General features: G+C 41.4%; 1 protein-coding gene across 1 annotated transcript; it reads left to right on the top strand.

Moving 5' to 3' along the window:
- Positions 1 to 2,196: 2,196 nt before the first annotated feature.
- On the top strand, positions 2,197 to 21,225 carry LOC142490748 (uncharacterized). Its single transcript, XM_075593166.1, has 3 exons — positions 2,197 to 2,263; positions 2,629 to 3,482; positions 21,109 to 21,225. Exons 1-3 carry the CDS (start codon positions 2,215 to 2,217, stop codon positions 21,223 to 21,225), a joined length of 1,020 nt encoding a protein of 339 aa, XP_075449281.1. The 5' UTR covers positions 2,197 to 2,214.
- Positions 21,226 to 21,643: the final 418 nt, after the last annotated feature.

A 21,643-nucleotide genomic window follows, 5' to 3' on the forward strand; every position in this document is an offset into this window, starting at 1 on the left:
CAAGCTCTGACCCTAAACCTGCTCGGAAGAAACGTGTGGAGAAGCCACGTAATCCTCGCTTCAATGACCAGGAAAATACAGCTCTTGTCACTGGCATTCTGGAGCACTATGACAGTATCTATGGACATTTAGTAGGTAAGTGTACCTTTACATTTATTATTCAAATACATGTGATCCTAGGTCATCTGAGTTTTGTTCATATGCAAATATGGGTACACAATATCTTTCTATGTTCATTAGTGTGGAAACACAGCTTTTTATCATGCCTTACAAGGACAAATAAACACAGGCGGTCAATTTGCCAGAACTGCATACAATATGAATGCAACCTTGCTTACATGTATAGGTTTAGTAGTGAATGCTCATGTGCTTCACATATTACACATAAAACAGCATGTTTGCTATCTCTTGGAACAGCTAGCAGTGTAGGAAACTGGTGCTTATATTATTATTAATTCACCTCATATCTTTTATATGTTTTTCAAGGGCGGACAAGTGCAGCAAGCAAAAAAGAAATGTGGGACACAATAGTCATTGGTGTCAATGCCTGTGGGAATCGTGTCAGGGACAAGTATCATTGTCGGAAAAGATTTGATGATATTAGGTCCAAATTGAAAAAGAAAATACAAGACCAACGCGTGCATGCTACTGGCACTGGAGGTGGGCCCACACCACAACGTCTCATATTGACTCCATTGGAGGAGCTGCTTCGGCCAAAATTACTTACCGTCGTCGTGGAAGGCTTGGCTGGTGACCGTGACATTGGAATTTATCCGTCACAATTTCAAGCAGGTGATAAATATTACTGTACTAGGCGTGTCGTTGCTTACACTTATTTTGCATATTTACACTGCTTTTTATACTGTCTTCACAATATAAGCATACCTGCATCTATATATGTATATGTCTGATTCTGTATATATATATATCTCAAAATAGACATATATGTAGTAGTCCTACTAAAAGCAGTAACTAATATAGCACGTGCCATTGCGTGCTCATTTACATGTGAATTCCCAAAATGCATAGCTGCAGTGGAAGCAATTGATGGTGGGCGAAGATGGGGAACAACAGGGTAGTACACATGTGTAACACATGTTAATCAGAAATTATTACTAGCTACAGGTACAGAACAGAAATATGTAGAATATTATTGTGTATTTTATTTATTTTACTCCGACAAACATGACATTACTGCCTATTTTAAGCATGCATCAAATATATTGCATGCAACGGCCTACAAACATCACTTGCACTAACACATCTATAGTTGTTTATGAAAAGGTCCATTTTTGCTTTAACTCATATACAGACAGCATAATGAGGCACACGTATCATATTTTATGTCATTGTTTTCATAACTTAAAAACTGCACACGACTATTTAGCTCATCTACCATTGTGTTAAAGCAGCTGCAATTAATATCTCATCACAGCATACACTTCAACAGAGGGGGTGGGGTTCAGCACACACACTAATTGCAGCCTCATTTTAGGGTCAACTTAGTTCACACCATTTTCACCTGTTTCAAGTAATTGAAAGGTGTGGCTGATTAGGCTTTTTGTGGAAGGGAATACCGTTATTACAACCTGACTAGCACAACTGAAGTTAATCACACTCATTTGAAAGCTTCACTTTAGCTACTAAATGCCCCAACAACTCATTACTTATCAAAGCGTACGTCACACATTAGTTCACTCATATCTATAGTTGAACTACTATCAAAGACACATTATCACACACTGCATGTGTTGTCTTGTTGAGTCACAGCCACATTCAGGTGTGCCACATCTTCGATTAATGTACCACACATATCCTCTACCAAAAACAACACTTTTTGCAATATGACCACCTTCATGATAACCATTGTGAATGGTCATCTCATGATAGTTATGTACATTATGATACTGATATCACTACACAACATATGATTTTAAGGTACAAATTTAATCTATTTATCCTCACGCATTACTGCAGAAACATAGTATGTTGTATGTTAGGGAACTCAAAACTTCTAAGTACACAGGCATGTACAGTGTTATTACAACTATTTATGTTCACTTTCACACACATTTTCGGTTAAGGAACTGATGTTGTTAGTTAATCATAAATACAGAACATACAATAAGTGTTTGTTCAATATTTACACATGTAAATGTCAAACTTATGTTATTGTTATATATAGTTGCCCCTGGAGGACATGTGTCACCTGAGATGGAACAAGTGTCTTCACCTGGGTCAGCCAGCTCAACACAACTACAAGGTGAGTGTATCAGTTGGTGGCCATATAATATGTGCTCTTCTATATGTTATGTTGTCATGTTCATTATTTGTTTTGCACATCTTCTTTAAATAGGATTACTTAGTGTCAGTGAAAATTAAGTGTAAGGCAACATGTATTGTGTTAGTGATGTGAACTATCATGTAGGACTTCTGAGTTTAGAGCAACTTTTCATTCATTCATATTTCATACTGAGTCCAAACATTATTCGTAAGTCAAGGTAGTTTTTAATGTGAGGTTATAAAACGTATGCTAACATGTTAGGTGTTACTTAGGACACAGTACAATTACATAGTAACACAGCATACATTAACATGCCATTTAATAATGTGTACATTTCTTTTTAGAACATCATGGTGATGAGGATGATGAGGATGATGAGGATGACGCCGCAGAAGAGACTGAAATACAATCAAGTGACCATGAAGAGGTGCCAATAGAAACTGTTGTACCGCCAAATCGTCCATCAACTTCCACATACGATGCAATTGTAGCTTCAGAGGGAAAAATAGTGGACGCAGAAAATCGTCGCCATTCAGACATGATGACAGTGCTGGAAAGGATGATTGGACTGCAGGAAGAAACAGTATCACAATTGGCACATCTCCACAGAGTCTTCATTGAAGTGCCTAAACAGTTGCAAAAAATCAACACCTCATTCGAAGCATTAGTTGTTCAGCAAACCCAAGCTAATTACTGGAGAATGACTAATGTACCCCAATTCAACACCTCACAGGCTGGATCATTACATGCTGGCCACTTCTCACCACATTCATCTGATCTTCAGTCACCAGGTCCCAATGTTACCGGTCAAGTAGCACACATTGGTGTGCAGGTTCCTGACGACATCCTACCGCTGCCATCTGTACTACATCACCAGCTGACACCTACAAAGGAGGCCACAAAAACACAACAGCACAAGCAGTTAGTACTGACCAGGAAAGATGAAACGGACCAACCATGTGTTGTGCACGGTGTACCAACTTGCTCACATGTGTCACTGCCCACAAGCCCTGTTGGTGAACAGTCACTGCCCAAAAGCCCTGTAGGTGAGTCACTGCCCACAAGCCCTGTAGGTGAGTCACTGCCCAAAAGCCCTGTAGGTGAGTCACTGCCCACAAGCCCTGTAGGTGAGTCACTGCCCATAAGCCCTGCCCGTGAAGTGCCAGAGGCCACTCAAAGTGGCTCTGTTGTGGCGAAAGTTGGTGGCAAACGGAAAAAAAAATGCAAGAGACAACAAGCAGGCCTGTTACTCGCTCACAAAAGGAACAAAAAAAATAAATGTTATAATTCACTCAATATGTCTCTGCCCTTGTTTTGTTGACTTCACATTATCTAATTAATATTGTATGTATGCTGAAGACTGTGTTGTTTCCAAACTTTCAACTATGTTCTTGTACACGTGAAGTTTTGGAAATGTTAACACTCAATTAATGAATAGTGTTATAAATATTTATGTATTAATCGTCTGTTCAGTAATGGTCCACCTGGAACCAGTTGCAAAGTTTAGAGAAGCTGCCATTGACTTTGCAGCAAAACATTGCATTTGGGTGTGTTAATTGATGTAAGAATTGCATATGCATATTAGTCACATGCAATTATAAAAACACCTAAGTAACTGCAAACATCTTTCTTGTACGTGTACAGCAGGATTATGTGTAAATTATTACTTACCTTTGCCTTGCTTGGGCATTCTAATTTTGTCCTTTAATCATTTGTGTGTTCTTGTTTCAATAACATCTCAGAATGTATAATAATATATATACACACACACACACACACACACACACACACACACACACACACACACACACACACACTGAGTGTGTGTGTGTGTGTGTGTGTGTGTGTGTGTGTGTGTGTGTGTGTGTGTGTGTGTGTGTGTGTGTGTGTGTGTGTGTGTGTGTGTGTGTGTGTGTGTGTGTGTGTGTGTGTGTGTGTGTGTGTGTGTGTGTGTGTGTGTGTTTGTGTGTGTGTGTGTGTGTGTATATATATATATATATATATATATATATATATATATATATATATAGTACTATATAAACTGGTATACATGTATTTTACAAACTAATACACTTCATGCTTCCTTGTGAAAGCACACTATTTTAATAATACAGGCCTAATGTTTGAGAAATATCCTAAGTATGAGACTCTAACAGTATTGTGCTTAAACAAATGTTTATTACTTCATTCAATCATGTTTCTCACCATTTAAATAGGTTTCATACAAGGTATACTTACTGCCATCAATGTTGTGTGTACTCCTGCAATATTAAAAAAAAATATATATAATATATAAATATATATATATTTTTATAAGAGAGATATATTTATATATATATATATACACACGTATTTAAACTCATGCAGACAGGGAGTTAACCAGACTTTCACATACACACAGAAATGTAAGCGGGGAAAAAACATTTCTTTTTGCAGGTGTGTGTTTTTACTGATATGCCTGGCTAAGAACTATTTTCACACAGTGGTCTTTGTTAGTTTTCAAAAAAACACTATGTGAACGAATTCAAAGTCTAGGGATGTTTTTCAGAAACGAGATAAAAGAAGGAGAAATGTTTCTCCCACAGTCCCATATCACTAACCACAACTGTTAACCCAATTAGATTTACAAATCCAATTGGCGTTTGAAATAAGGAGTCAAAGTAGTTAGTTTTGATGACCTTGACAAGGAAAAACAGGAGTTTGTTAGCCATTCAGCACATTCATTTTGATGAGCAAATAACACAGACCTGCACACAGCTTTTGTGCTACTCAGACATGGCTGATGAATTCGTTACCAATATTAATCCCCTTTTAGGGTATAAGTACATGATCTGTGAAGCCATCTTGAACAGTCGCGGACAGAAAGCAAGCACACGCCAAATCGATGATTTCATTCGAGCAAAATATCCTTATTACCAAGACCGTAAGCATGCACGGAATTTTAATTCCTCAATAAGATTCACTTTATCAAGTAATGACTTTTTTGAACGTGACCAGGATAAGCTACAACACACCTATGGTTTCTGGAAGATTTCCCAGGAAAAACAATTTCTCCTGAAAGACGGCACTTATATTGTCGTGAAAGGCATATTTATTCCTAATGGCAATAGCAATGTATCCGCTACTACTGATCCGTTTGAATCGATACGTGCTGCAATATCTGCAGCCTCCATTCCTGAAACCCACATTGTACAAGAACAAAAGTACTATGATTATGTACCAAGCCTTTCAGCTGAAAATGCATTGGAATGGGAACCCGAAGAAATGAACCTACCTCCCGACCAATTATTTGAAGAAAGCAGTGGCGATTCCTATGAGCGCTTCCTGGAGGAGATATGTGTCATACTGGATTCAGCGGTTGGGTCAAGCGTGGATGAAAATGCCTTGCATTTCTGGAGCGACCAGTTGCAGCCAGGCGAAGAGTTAATTCTAGAAGAATGGTAAATATAACAATCGTTATGCGTTGACTCTGCGTTTAAAATTTTATTTTTTTTGTAACCACCATTTTCACTTTCAATGCGTGGATACAGCGTAACATTGCAGACTGCATAACATGTAGCGATCACAAACAAATTGTTTCCTAATACAATATAGTAGAACCTGAAAGAGTAGTACACATTGCTGACGGAATAAATATACGTACTTTCCTATCCCTTTAAACATATTAGCAACATTTTTCCATAACTCTAACACATACCTGTTTTGTTATCATGCAACATCTACAACATTGAAAACCGGGTCCACCACGTATGACGTGGGACCCTTGTCATGGGCCAAGGCGTCCTTAAAAAGGATTAGTGATGTAAGTCCCGCCCCCAAGCGACGTGCGCGCCTCAAAGCCTATTGGCTGTCATGTTTTGTTATAGTAACGGTAACTGCAGTGTGTGATGCGTGCGGCTCAGTGTTTGTAGGCGTACCCTGGGCGTTAGCCGAATGTTAATTGAGTGGGAGGAGTGTTAGCGTGCGTTTCACGCTGGCTTAACATGACGTCACACATATTGCATTTGCGCATTGTGTTATCGGCCGTCCTTTCTGTCCAAACACGTCTGGTTTAAAAGAATACAGATGTACTCGTTTAGAATGATTTTAGTTTCATCTTCATTGTATTTGAAATAAACATGTGATGTTTACTGGTATTTTCTACATGTATTGAACGCACAACGTTCGCTTTGTTTTGCGCATGCGCTAACAGTTAGTGGAGCCAAGCGTGAAGTGCGTGCGCACACTAAGATGTGCGCGCACATTTTTCAGTATACAGGCAACGTTCACTTCATATACATAGTTATGGCTGCTACAAATGATAATAAAAATTACATACTGATGTACACTTGTAGTTGTAACATATATATGAGTGACGTGTGTATGTACACAATCATATAGAGCTGTGTAACGCGTTGTCACGGATACATATATAGTAAGGTGCCATATTTGACCATCATGTGTTTGCTGTATTTCAGAGATGTCGGGGAAGATACAATCGGATCAATGTATGATTTCAGAAGAGTCTACCTTTATATGAGATGATTGTGAGGAGGAGCCACCGACTACTATACTACATATGGAACTAATTTTATATTGCTTGCAGCGCTTATTAACAAACAATTAAAAAAGTGATACCCTTATGCCTATATTGCATAAGCACTTAATTAACATAATGATGTTGCAAAATAGTGCCTCTTGAATTTTTCTTGAGTGTTCTTTAATGACTACTAACATTTTATGACATGGTGTGTTTTTTATATAACAACCATTCCCACTCTGCTAACACATTTGTGTATTCTATTGTGTAATGGAACGTATGACTGTCGAAACTATGTAACAATAATAATAATAATAATATGAGCATGTTCATGTATAGGGCTGCTAGTTGTACGCAGCGATTTACAGACACATGTTTCAGCCTGAGGTCCCTGGCCCGTGGAACGTACAAATGTTTTTTTGCCGCATGAGGCACAGGGAGATAAAGTGACTTGGCCAAGGTCACAAGGAGCCCACACCGGGAATTGAACCAGACTCCCCTGCTTCAAACTATCAGTGCCAGTGTGTGTCTTTACTCACTGAGCCACTCCTTCTCCCAATGTAAAGGACACTTACAATCAAGTAGCCATTTATATTTAAAATCTCTTGTTACATGGGTATGTAGATAAAATGGTTTGGGACTGTAGCAAATAATGTTACTGGCCAGATGTTATGGTCCCCTCCAATGCATGATGTTCTGAATATGACATCACCATCATGTTATGAAGTACGTTTCTGTGTATATTTCATTAACCTAACTAACTATAGTTTACGGTGTTTATTAATCGTTTAAAAATACATAGTATAGTCAATATGATGATATAAGCTACCATAATAAAGCTGGTGTTATCATTTGTCGGTGTTATACATGGATCCTACACCAATTGATAGAGACACAAACAGTTGTCTTAAAAAGTGTGTCTATGCTAGTGATGAATGTGCTCCCGTAAGTAAACAAATAAGTACAGTTATCCCCTTTTCTCCAAACACCTCTATATTACATTAATGGAAATTATAAGGAAACATACATAAAATGTGATGAAATGTGAGTAATCATTTTGTAATACAATGCACATGAAAGCTCAAGAGTAGCTAAATGCATATACATGATACAGAAAGTACATATATGTAACATTTGTGTTTAAACCAATATGTTGGGTTTTTAGTTCAAATAATTATAGGAAGATTGAGGTAGCCACATCTTATGAGAGATGTCAGCAAATATACATACCATGATCAGTCATACTGCAAATATACCTATAATGCAAAGGAACAATATATAACTTGCAAACATTGACATGCCATCTTCAGTACCGTAAAGAACACATCAAAGTGTGTATTTGGTGTTAAATGTGCAACACCATGTATATTTAATGACATTCAAAATGTAAATCAGCCTGGTGTACACATCATCTGGATGTACATGTTACACTGCACCAATAACATTGTATGTAAGCATACTAGAAGCATGAATGAGTATGGGCATAATATGTGTTTTGTCTTAGCATAAGGAATAACACAATGCTAAAATATTATTGCTTTGTTACCCAAGTTGTATTCACATACACACAACTAAAGTACAATTGAAGAGGGATTCTATAACCTGTGCAACAATAACATACCGGTGCCACATCCCTTTGTGCACACAGCAGAGAAAAGAAAGGTGTGCAACCCATATTCATCTGTGTCCTACCAGAAGGGTATATAAAAAAACATTCTTGTTAAGATAACATAATGTAACTATAAAAGTATAACTTGGAACATATCTGTTTGTACTTACAAGAAAAAAATGAATTGATGAGATTCTGGCGTGTCTGGCCACCACTGGCTGTTTGTTCATTTTCAGCAGCTACATGGGTGGGATGCTCGTCTACCAAAGCCTCAGCTAGGTCTGACTGTACATTGTGCCTGAGTGCAACATTGTGCAAAATGCAACAGGCAAGGATAATATCAGACACTTTTTGAGGCTTGTATAGAAGAGCCCCACCAGTTCTGTCCAGACACCTAAACCTGGTCTTGAGTAGGCCAAATGTCCTCTCTATAACAGATCTTGTAGATATATGGGCTGCATTGTACCTCTCCTCTGCTTCAGTTTGAGGGTTTAGCACCGGAGTCAAGAGCCACGGCCTAATTCCGTATCCTGAGTCACCTATAATGAATGGAGCACACATAAGCTGACATTAGTGATCAAATTGTACAATGCCAACATTCCTAAATACAAATGTGTTTTGTGTTAGAACATGTAAATGTGTACTCACCCAGCAGCCAACCAGGTTCAAAATGTCCCTCTTCGAACGCATGGAAGACTGAAGAGCTCCTCAGGATAGAGGAATCGTGACTGGAACCAGGGAACTTGGGTACCACATGCATTATCCTCATCGTGGCATCACATACCACCTGTACATTGAGTGAATGGTAGTGCTTCCGATTGCGGTACACATGCTCACTCTGACTAGGTGCAATCAAAGCAACATGTGTGCAATCGATTGCACCCAGCACAGATGGTATCCCTGCTATATTATAAAAGCCAGTCCTGACTTCCAGCCACTCTGTTGCCTCTGTAGGAAAATGAATATAATTCCTAGCGCGTCTATTGAGTGCATAGAGAAACTGGGTTAAGGCCCGCGAGAATGTAGATTGCGAGACCCCGCCCACTATGCCCACAGTTGTCTGGTATGACGCGGAAGCAAGATAATGTAATGAGCACAGCATTTTAACAAGCCCAGGGACTGCACGACCTCTGGCTGTGAAAAAATCTAAATCTCCCCTTATCTCCTGATAAAGAGATAAGATTGCTGCTGAACTCAAACGATAGCGACTAACAATCTCCTCCTCACTCATCCCATCTAACAGGGTTCTCTCCCTGTACAGACGCGGACGAGGCACAACTTGTCTCCTCTGTCTTCTCCTCTGATCTCCTGTCCCTCTACCTGTCCCTCGGCCTGTCCCTCTCCCTGTCCCTGTCGTATCCGCGTCACTGTCCCTGTCACTGTCCCTCGGTGTGTCCCTTCCTTGCCCTATATCATTCTCTTGATCATCAAGCATGTCATAGAAAAGAATGTTCCTGCGTCTCCTAAACAATCTCAACATTTTGAAATGAGTAGCTGTGAATGAGCAGGTAATGGGCGTCCTTTAAATAGGTATGTGATGATGTCAGGTGACATAGTAAAATGCAAGGTGTTACATTAACATAATAAAGTACTTGTGTGGCAAGCTGTGTGTAGTTGTTGTTATAAGTATTTGTTGTGTGTATTCTGCAGGGAATGATGATATTTGGCAATGATGTGACGTGAAGCTTTGTACAAAGATTGCTTGCAAATAAATAGTTGCATGTGCAATGCATGTAAAACTTCTGAACGCAAGAGTCACTCATGTAATGAGACAAAAAGGCTGAGATTGACGTGGGAAAAGTTTTGTGTAACATGTGTAATTATCCATGTTATTGTCACATGTTGGCAACAATGAATAGTCGTGTGCATATGCATGCATTTCTGTAATGAGGATAGTTGGTATAGAATGAGTTTACAAGGTGTCCCAATGATGAATTACTGTACATGTGTGTATAAGTTAGGTTGAAGTGCTTGTAATGCTACGGTTACAATGTAAACATGCAATGTGAATGAGCATCCAATAAGTGACGTCATGAAAATAGGGAGGACCCAAACCTAGATGTAAACATGAGAAGACAGATGTACATGAAGGTTTAAAGATGCGTGACACATTACAAGCATTGTGTAATGTAAAGGAAGATGAATATACGGTGAATGTGTGACATGTGTGACATGTGTAACATCATGTAAATAATTGTCGCTCAGTTCTGTAAAATGTGTGATATGATGTGAGGTTCTCCTTTCAAGAGTGGAGTATAGTATTTTCCCTTGACACATCATCACATGATGAGTAATGTGAGCCGCAAATGCTGCAAACATGTAAAAGTATAATGTTATGCAAATAATACACGTCAGCTGTGACACAATGCAGGGAATGCCCCCACACTGTAATGCAAATGACGTTTGTATTGTGAGCAATGAAACGTAAACAGTACTATACTGTTATACGTCCCCGCTCCATTGACTTCCATTGATGTACAGAAGATGTTTTTTTTCTAAGTGCCGTTCCGGCAGCCTTAGCGATCGTTCTCCCGTCCAAACTGCCAACTTTAGTTGGCGGGAGAAATCGGCCATAACATCTCAATTTCGTAGTGCCGATCAGCCCCGATAAGCTGTTTTTTTTTGTTGAATCCAGCCGATTTAAAAAAGTGGCGATCAGTGTCGAAAACAGGCTTATCGGCAGCCGACTGGCCATAACCAAATTATCGGCTCCGAAACCTGGCGATATGAAACACTTATCGGCGCTTACTGAATCTCAAACCCAATTTTGGCTATAAAATGGCCATATTTCCCTTATCAACGCTTACTGCATGAGGCCCTTAGACCGTATTTGCTCATCACTTCCCCAAAAGACATCAGCTTGTCTTTTTCTAAAAGATCTCCCGTCTCTGGAATCGAACATGGCGTTTTCTAAGAACATGCAATTGCTATTATTGATGGACAGTGCCTATCTTAATACTATAGTTTTTGATGTAGAGAAACGAACGTCCACGAAATGAATCATCAACGAGACTCACGTGGCGAATTTGCGACTTTGTACCATGAACTTCGGAAGCATGATAGGAAATTCTTTGAATAAATGAGAATGAGTAAATCTACATTTAATTATATTTTAAAATGGATTAAGGACAAGATATCACCTGCACAGACACATTTTTATCGTTTAATTTGTCTGGAAGAGAGGCTCATGCTCACGTTAAGGTTAGTTGTTTTACTATTATTGTGATACAATTTTTTTTATAAACGTCTTCTATGTAATATCCTAGTGATGTAATGTGGTGCGTTTCGTCTTTGTGTTTGCCAGAGAACCTGACACACACACACACACACAAATATTATATATATTTATATATAAATAAATCATACGATACCGTTTTTTCAATACAAAGAACTTGTGATGAAACTTACCAGAGTGCTGTCTCCCGATCTCGTGCTTCACACGGTATCGTATGGTTTATTATTGCTTTATGGGACAAGCACCCAATTTTTTCTACTTGCAAGTGGCGTGCCGGCTGCTTCTTTGGATTATATATATATATATATACTGTATATATATATATATATATAGCAACTGTAAATATTACTGTATGTTCATTTGCATGTCTTAGACAGGTCTGCAACCCTGTCTTTCCCCATTGTCACCCAGCATACAGCGCTTCCACTGCAGCAAGGGATTCTGGGAAATGACATGCAAATGAGCACTCAGTGCCATCTTTTGTCTCAAGCGCGTATTAGACAAGCAAATCCTCAAGCCAATGCATGCTGTTTTAAACACAGCTTTTAGACAGAGGCTGGGATGAGATGCAAAGCCATTAAACCCACTCACAGACATGTTTCAACCTTGATGGGTATCATCAGTGTGAGGTTGGTCTTAATGGCAAAGCAGGTTTGAGACTAGACTAGGTAATCACCACTACTATTAAGGTTATGGTGGGTAAAAAAAGTGACAAAAACCCTCCACAGTAAAGCATAAAGCAACTGTAAATATTACTGTATGTTCATTTGCATGTCTTAGACAGGTCTGCAACCCTGTCTTTCCCCATTGTCACCCAGCATACAGCGCTTCCACTGCAGCAAGGGATTCTGGGAAATGACATGCAAATGAGCACTCAGTGCCACCTTTTGTCTCAAGCTCGTATTACACAAGCCAATGCATGCTGTTTTAAACACAGCTTTTAGACAGAGGCTGGGATGAGATGCAAAGCCATTAAACCCACTCACAGACATGTTTCAACCTTGATGGGTATCATCAGTGTGAGGTTGGTCTTAATGGCAAAGCAGGTTTGAGACTAGACTAGGTAATCAGCACTACTATTAAGGTTATGGTGGGTAAAAAAAGTGACAATATATATATATATATATACAGTGCTTAACAAATCACCCAAAAATCTACTCACCAAACCAAAAAATCTACTCGGCACCTAGCCCCGCCCTCATCACTGCCCCCAGCACCACTCCCAGCCCGCTTATTTTTAAAGAAAGAAATTGAACTAATAACAACATTCGTTTTTTAAATAAGTTTATTTATTGTATTACATTTATATTTTACTATAATTAGTCCTTGTTATGTGAGTGTGAAAGTGTGAGAGTGTGTGTAAATGTCGGATCTAGAAAAAAAAGCCAGGTTTCCTGCACACCTTAACCAGTGTCTGGATGCCCCCGCTTCACAATATCTAAAGCAGCAATCCCGCCTGGGATCTTACCTGATGCGCAGTCCCTCAATGTCCAGGTACCCTCATTCCCGCAATGTTATATGTTGGAGGGGAGGTGTTCCCTACCTGTCTTCATCAGCTCTCATCCACAAATGCATACCTACATGCCCACTAGATTCTGCCCCTTGACAACCGCCTTCCCTCAAGACTTCTCCCGTGCTGCCCCTCTCTCTGGAATTCCCTACCACGTTCAGTACCATCAGACTCTCCCCCAGCTTTCAGATGTTTAAAAACTCCCTGAAAACTCACCTTTTTAAAGAGGCCTACTTGCCATACCTCTGCAATCCATTCCCCTCTCCCTCCAATCTCAATGGGACCAGCTGTGTGGTTGGACCAATGTCCACCTATGAAACAACTCCCCACCTAGCCCCCCCCCCCAAAAAAAAAAACCTTTATGGCTACAGCTGTGCCACACCTTATCCTACAATAAGCAGCCACCTTACCTTCTCGTTTCGACATTCTCCCTCATTCCCTCTAAATTATAAGTTTTCAGGAGCAGGGCCCTCATTACCTCTTTGTATCTGTTTGTGCATGTTTGTCTGCAATTGTATGTAACTTTTTATGTTTTTGTAATATACAGAACTCTGTACCCCATTGTACCGTGCTGTGGAATATGTTGGCGCTTCATAAATTAACGATAATAATAATAACAACTTTGCTGGACAGTTCAGGAAAAGCCTTGTTAAAGAAATATGATCTGTTTGGGATTGTCCAATCTGGCTCTGAACATTTCTAAAGCTCTTTAAACCCCTGAGATTCTACAAATGTCAAAGGTAACAATTCTATAGCAAGCATTATTGCTAAAGGGACATGCAGCAGCAGAGCTCTGTCATTGGTGCATTGGAATTTGTTCACAGTTTCCAAACTGCTAGCTGCTGTTGCATTGGGTTGCATATCTGGCAGCTTTTACTACTAGTAGCAGTAGCACTGATATAATGTAGTCTGGTTTGCAAACTGCTGCAGTTTATACCCACATCCTCATCATTATCATCCTCACTGCTATTCATCGTCATCGTCATCGTCATCGTCATCATCATCGTCATCATCATCATCATCATCATCATCCCTGTTAGACCAAGATCATCTAAATCACCATCATCCTCAAATTCACCACAAGTCATTTGTGGCTATGTTGGTGGTGCCTGTGGTGATGTGACCCATTGTCTTCATCTCCACCTGTGTCTGAACACTGTTTTTTTAACTGATATGACCACCCTGACCCTTTGTCTTACCCTGACTATCTAAGGCCCTCTGCCACTGTGAATGGTGATGGTGTTCGGCATTCGGCATAAGCAACATCCAGCTGCCCTCTGATCATTTGAAAGTTTTCAAAAACACCACGCAATAGCTCTTGAATTAAAAATATGCCCAACGGGACTAATGAAGACATAACTGGTTGTTCTGAACGTTGTGAATATGGTTGTCAATGTCATGGTGCTGGTGGTGTTCTTGGGTCATCATCAAAACATGACGTCTGTGTATCAGAGGGTGATAATGAGGTGGAAGCTAATATCAATGTACGTACTGTTAATGTTAATTATGTTTGGTGGTGTTTATTAAATAATTAATATATAAGCATGTTACTGCTTGCAGTTTTACCTTTACTTGTTGTTGATGTATGTATATTTAAATTTATATAGCGCCTACAGCTGTACTTAGTGGTTAACATGAGAGGCAATCATGGGCGTCCGCAGAATTTTTTTTAGGGGGGGGGGGCATAATTTTAACTCATTGGTAGTGCTACCAATGAGAGCCACCTCATTCCCGAGTGCTACCAATGACAGTGCGCTGCGCACTTCCTCCTGCATAGCAGCGTAGGCTAGCCTACCACTAGCTGCCTGCCGCGGCGCCAGGGGGACTCAGGGCAGCCAACAGAAATCATGGGGCCCAGGACAAATGAAAGGAGCAGCCCCCCCCCCGAAACCATAGGGCACCTACCACGAAAAATATTTTTTAGCGTGCAACTTTTACTTAACTGTTTTCTTATTGTGATACAGAAAAAAACATTACAATGCAACCTGTTTATTTTTATATTTTCAACAAAAGACAGGTGACTGCCTTCCTGTGTGGGTGACTGCCTGGCTGGGTGGGTGAGTAACTGGGTGGGTGGTGGATGAGTGACTGGGTGGGTGACACTTTAGTGATTTGGTGGGTTAGTGACAGGGTGGGTTTAGTGGGTGGGTTGGTGGGTTAGTGGGTGGGTTTAGTGGGTGGGTTGGTGGGTTAGTGGGTGGGCTAGTTGGTGGGTTAGTGGGTGGGTTAGTGGGTGGGTATTAGTTAGTAGGTTTTAGTGCGTGGGTGAGTTAGTGACAGTGACTGTGGTGGGTGACAGTGACTGGGTGGGTGACTTACCTTGACCGGGTGGGTACTGCTTCCTGCTTCCTTGCTGTCAGACGCTTCCCCCCTGCAACCGATATCTCCGTGGCAGCTGCCCGGGGCGGGAGGTGGACTCAAGAGAGGAAGGCGCAGGAGGTGGGCGGCAGGGAGGGGGGGAAGCGCGAGACTAGCGGGCGGCTGCAGCATCACCCGCGGCTGCTGCTGGGTTGGCACATGGAGGCGGGCGCGAGACTGGTGGTGGGCAGCTGCATCCCTTGCGGATGCTGCTGGGTTGGCGCCTGGAGGTGGGTGGCTAGGGGGGGGGGCAAGACTTGCGGGCGGCTGCAGCATCTCCCGCATCAGCTGCTGGGTTGGCGCGCAGAGGTGGGCTGGGGGGGGCGCCAGACTGGCAGGCGGCTCCAGCATCCCCTGCGGCTACTGCCTTGGACAGGAGGCACGCGCGGGGGAACCTGGGTTGGCACACGCGCGCGGTGGATGCTGGGTTGCCTGGGTCGGGTCCCCACCCTCCGTCCCACGTTGGGAGGGGGAGCAGGCCCACAGGCAGTAGGCCGGACACCCTGCTTGCCCTGCGGGATCTCGAGGACTGCGAGTGATCCAGGGGGGGCAAGCGCCCCCCCTTGCCCCCTCCTGCGGACGCCCATGGAGGCAATACAGTACAGGGAATTATAGTACGATACATGCAACAAATAAGATCAGTCAATGGGAAAGGAAATCCCTGCCCCAGGGAGCTTACAATCCAAGTGTTATGATGGGAAACTTACAGAGACAGCGGGTGAGGGAAGAAGTGCAGTAGATTGCAGTCATTGGTAGGCGTGACTGTGGGTGTGTGACAGTAGCCATGAGTCTAGGCTAATGAAATGCTTAATTTAAGAGGTGATTTCAAGGTTAGTTTTAAAGGTGGGGAGAGTAGGTGCTTGAGGAAGTTCCACAAGTAAGGGTCAGTGAGGGAAAAAGGTTTAAGGCAAGAGAGAGCAGTGGAGGTGAAAGGGATGGAAAGAAGACAATTATGGGTAGAATGAAGGAGATGGGCACGGGCATAGTGAGAAGTCATAGCTGAGAGGAGCAGAACAGGAGGAGCAGATATGAGGTAAAGAGAAGAACTTTGTGGGTTATCTGAAAATTGATGGGAAGCCAGGAAAGGGATTTAAGGAGATGAGCAGAGAAGGATTTGGGAGAAAGTGAAATTATTCTAGCAGCAGAATTTTGGATATATTGCAAAGGAGAAAGTTGTGAGGTAGGGAGGCCTGTTAGCAGTATGTTACAATAATCCAGACAGGAGAGGATAAGGGCATGGCATGCATTAGAGATTTAGCACTAGCGTGACAGAGGAAAGGGTAATCTTGGCAACATTACAGAGGAAAAAGCGTCAGATTTTAGCCATGCCTTGAATGTGAATGGAAAAGGAAAGGGAAGAGACTATATCCTGTGGCCACCGGATAGATGGTAGAACCATTTATTGTGATGGAAAAAGGTTATATTGGGCCAAGTTTAGGAGGAAAATTAGGTACTCCGTTTTAGCCATATTAAGTTTTAGGCGGCGAAGTGCCATCCACGAGGATATAGCCAGGAGGCAATATGAAACATGGGACTGGACTGCAGCTGTGAGGTATGGGGTGGATAGATATATCTACATATCATCTGCACAGAGATGATACAGTATCTAAGGCCAAAAGAGTTGATGAGGTCACCAAGTGTTAGTGTGTAGAGCAAGAAAAGGAGAGTCAAAGAACAGAACCCTGAGGTACACCAACACACAGATCAACAGGAGACAAAGACATGTTAGCAACAGAGACCGAAAATTTGCAATGGGAGAAGTCTAATTAGAACCAGCATAGGGCTTTGTTGTGGATACCAAGGGAGTTTAGAATATAAAGGAGAAGAGAGTGATTGACAGTATCAAAGGCAGCAGAGATCGAGCAGGATTAGTAGGGAAAAATGACAATGGGATTTGGCTTCATGTAGATCATTGGCTACTTTAGGGAGCACAGTCTCGGTAGAGTGAGCTGTACGAAACACAGATTGTAAAGGGTCCAGGAGGGCATGGAAATGAATAAAGTTGCTCATATGAGAAAACATGAGATGTTTTAGCCATTTCGAGGCAAAAGGCAGTAGGGTCTAGGGTGCTTTTGAGAATAGGTGCCACCACTGCATGCATAAAGGACAGGAGACTAAGACAGGAGTAAGAGTTCTGAGAAGGTGTGAGGGGATAGGATCGAGAGGGCATGTGGTAGAAGGAGAAGAGAAAATCAGCTTAGAAACTTCCAACTCTGTAACAGGAGAAAAGGAGTCAAAAGTGGAAGGAGATTTTGGTAGAAGCAAAGAGGAGAGGGGTGGTACATCAGAAATCTCTTTATGAATAGCATCCAGCTAGCCTTTAAAGTACTCAGCTAAGGCTTTGGGAGAAGTGCAGGAAGGATGGGAGGTGGTAGGAGAAGTTTAGAGGAGGGAGTCAAATACAGAGAAAAGATGGTGTGTATTGGATTTGTGAGTGTTGATGAGTGAGGAAAAATGTGGTGTTTGGCCTTAGAGAGAGCAGAGTAATCTATAGTGCAAAAAATCAGCATGAGTGTAATATTTCCTCCACAGCCATTCAAATGAGCGAGTGCAAGTAAGTAGGAAGTGTGTCACTGAATTTAGCCAAGGCCTTATGTTAGAGGGAAAGGTGTGCTGGAGCAGAGAAATGACATATAGATCAAGGGAGGAGGAGAGGATAGAGTTGTAAGTTTTGACAAGATTATCAGGTTCAGGAGAAGAAGAGAGAGAAGAGAGGTTAGCGTTCAGTTTAGATGCCCAAGTAGATAGGTCAATGGAGCGAAGGTCTCGAGAGTAGCGAATAGAACAGGTAGATAGGGGGTGAGGGGTAACAGTTGTGGTGAATGACAGGAGGTGAATGTCAGAGAGCGGAAAGGGGGAGACAGAGAAATTAGAAAGGGAACAGTTTTTAGTAAAGAGCTTAGTGACATCCTTGTGAGTGCTGGAATTGATACACTGGTGGATACTAAAGGAGCAGTTTAAAGAGAGAAGGCGAGATGCCCAGGAGACGGAAGGATAATCAATATGGCAGTGGAAGTCCCCCAGTAAAAGGATAGGAGAGTCAGCGGAGAGAAAGAATGATAGCCAGGATGCAAAGTCAGAGAGAGAGGAGGAGGTAGAGGCTATAGAGTTCAGCGATCTATAGATGACTGTCACACGTTGAGTGAGATGGTAGAAAAGCTGACATCCTGGCAGCGCGTGCACAGCTTAAAACTGCGATCTGCGGTCTGTCAGGAGCGATGAAGGTGCGGACATGGTCAAAATGGAGAGGGGGGGGCGCGGCCATGACAACAGGCACAACACAAAGTACAGCCCAGCAGCTCAAAGCACTGTGCTCCCATTGGTCCAAGCTATCTGCCCTGCTATTGGCCCCCAGCGCACCACGTGACCACGTCGCCACACGGGAACACAATCGTGTTGTCTCCCCTGCTGGCTGACGCGCCAACACGCAAGAAGACACTGGGGCCTCCCTTATTGAGGTCAGTGACAGGTGTGCGGCGCACGTGCCATCACCACCGGGGACCTACTGTAGCCTTAGCAGGGAGGAAGGAGGAGATAGGGAAGCATGCGTGAGAACAGGTGTGTCTATGGCTGAGTCCAGGATTAGGAGAGATATCCCCAGCCGCAAGAAGTGTCGTATTGTCCAATCAATTGGTTTATTGGCTTTTTTTTGTTTGTTTTATGGAAATTGAATGTGTTTTTATTTGCTGGTGGCCTTTTTGTTTTTCAGGTTGCCCATTGACTGTCATAGTGTCAAACCATGCCCATAGGGAATCAGTGTGGCACTGTGTCAATCAATTGGTTTATTGGCATTTTAATTAAATTAAAATTGAATGTCTTTTTAAATTTGGTGCTGTTTTTTTTTAATTTGCAGCTGCACATTGACTGCCATAGTGGCAACCCATGCCTATAGGATATTGGTGTGCCACTGTGCCAATCAATGGGTAGAGGAGGTGGGGGTAGTTGTTCTGGGGAGGGTGGTTAGGCCTCCCGGGTGGGTAGCAGAAGGGGGGCTAACCATGACTGATGTTTAATAACATATACGTTTAAAACTATGGGCCTTGCCTTATAAGAAGAACCACCAGTGCCTGCCACAAACTAGGCTTAATGTAGCTATCTGCAGTGGTGTTTATTTGAATGGCTTTCCATTGTTTTAACTGAGGGGTCTCCTGGTGCAGGACCCCCCAAGCTTATATTTGCCATTTATCCTCAGTGAGAAGCCTCTACAGCTGTATTAATTTGTAAGTAATGAGCACTAAAAGTATCCCCTTTAAATTTCTCCATCAAAACTTAAAATTGTATTAAAGTCCACACAGCAATTAAATTAAAATAATTTTTTATTAAAAAATATATGCAGCCTTTGATGGTCTTTATTGAAAACTAATTACCTACGCTGCCGAACGATTTGTCAGAGTAACTCAGCAGCTACAATGTATCCTTAAATTACTAAGGTCACATTATCTATTATTACGTTTACAGCTCAAATTGCTGGGAATATTGGCAACAAATGATCACAAACAGGGAAGTGTTACAAAAATCTTGCACTGCTGGGGAGGTGTGCTGAAACCTGCTATAGTAATCAAAGGATGATCAGTATATTAAAACTCATTAAAAATGGCATTAAGAGTTGAATTTAAGAAAAATAATGTAGTAAGTATTATCTATTACTACAGAACTGATTTTTATTTTATTTTTTTAAAACACGTGTAGGTTATTACATGGATTGTGCCTCTAAAGTAGAAAAAATAAACTATTAAAAGAACATTAATTTCAGGAATTTCTCTTTATCACCTTTGCTGGATAAGTATTCGTTTACAGATAGAATTAACACCCCACCTCACTTCACCAAATTGGAGATTCATTTTGGATCTAATTTGCCCTGCATAGTTTTCCAACCTGAACCACCTTTTCTTTCTTTCTTTGCTTTACTCAAATATTTGCCAATTTTTGGAGCGCCAAAGCATGCTAAATCCATTTACCTACTGAATTAATTAATGGAAATGCAGTCACCAGCTTCTTTATAACCTTTGAAGCGCATTTAATTTCCATTCCTTCATGACCGTAACTGCTTTCTTATGAAGACTTTAATGGCAGCTGGAAAAAAAAACAAAATTCCTTCCAACGTGTTTTCTAAGATCATCTTGACAAACTTTCACATCAATGACCTAAGCTTTGTATCATCGTCCCATAGATCTCCAGACAGTGTTGTTAAATCAACCACTCTAACCAAGTTTTGCATAACACACTGAACTTGATCAAGCTGAACAATGTTTTACCATTCCACTGTGCTAAAAGGAAAGCTCATAAACTCTTAGAACATGGGAGTGATCCAATGCTGCACATTAATATACATTTGAACTCATACTGCAGAGAAATGGTTGAAACTTCTGACATCCCTTGTACATATTGAGTCTAAATATATTTATAGTGAAACCTTAATGCCGCCAATATTTTTTCAGTTATCTAATTGCAGACAGGGACAAGACAGTTATCCACTGACTTTTGTGTAATCTTCTTTTTTTTTTAAATCCGGTACTGTGTCTATGTACCATTATAGCCCTAGTTTTGTAGCATGGATATTTTTCAAAATGAACACCCATATGGTCTTCCTCAGGGTGTTGATGCGAAAACCCATGTGAAGTATTCCGACTATTATCAGTCCCTGAAGGATCCAAGGAATCTGCTTGCACAAAGGCCCGATCAGGACACATCCTTCTACTTCCATCTGTAGTGCAGTTTACGTGACACATACAGTATCCATAAACTCTTACATGTGCTAAGCAGACCCTTTCCTTCTGGCTTATTTCAGTGCACAATAAACTGATCCATTCTCATCGTTTGTTTGAACTCAACAACAAACAACCATGATGCATACAATTGGCTGTGCATGTAGCAAGAAGTGATGTCTAATGGTCTAATAAACTTCTTTCTTATCTTTTCACCATCTCCGTTTGTGCTTCCATCAATTGGAAGGATCTGTTCCTTTTTTTAATGAGTGGGAAGCAGGAGGGCTCCGGAGCTGAACCACTTTAATATCAGCTCCATGGACCCCCTGCTTCACCAGATAATTGCCTCTGTAGGTGCTGCCGGTGGCATGCCTGGCTAGGCGAAGAATATGAAGGCTTAAATCTTCCACTGCACGGAGCCAA

Source organism: Ascaphus truei, chromosome 3 (assembly GCF_040206685.1).
Source record: "Ascaphus truei isolate aAscTru1 chromosome 3, aAscTru1.hap1, whole genome shotgun sequence".
In the NCBI taxonomy this organism is placed as follows: Eukaryota; Metazoa; Chordata; class Amphibia; order Anura; family Ascaphidae; genus Ascaphus; species Ascaphus truei.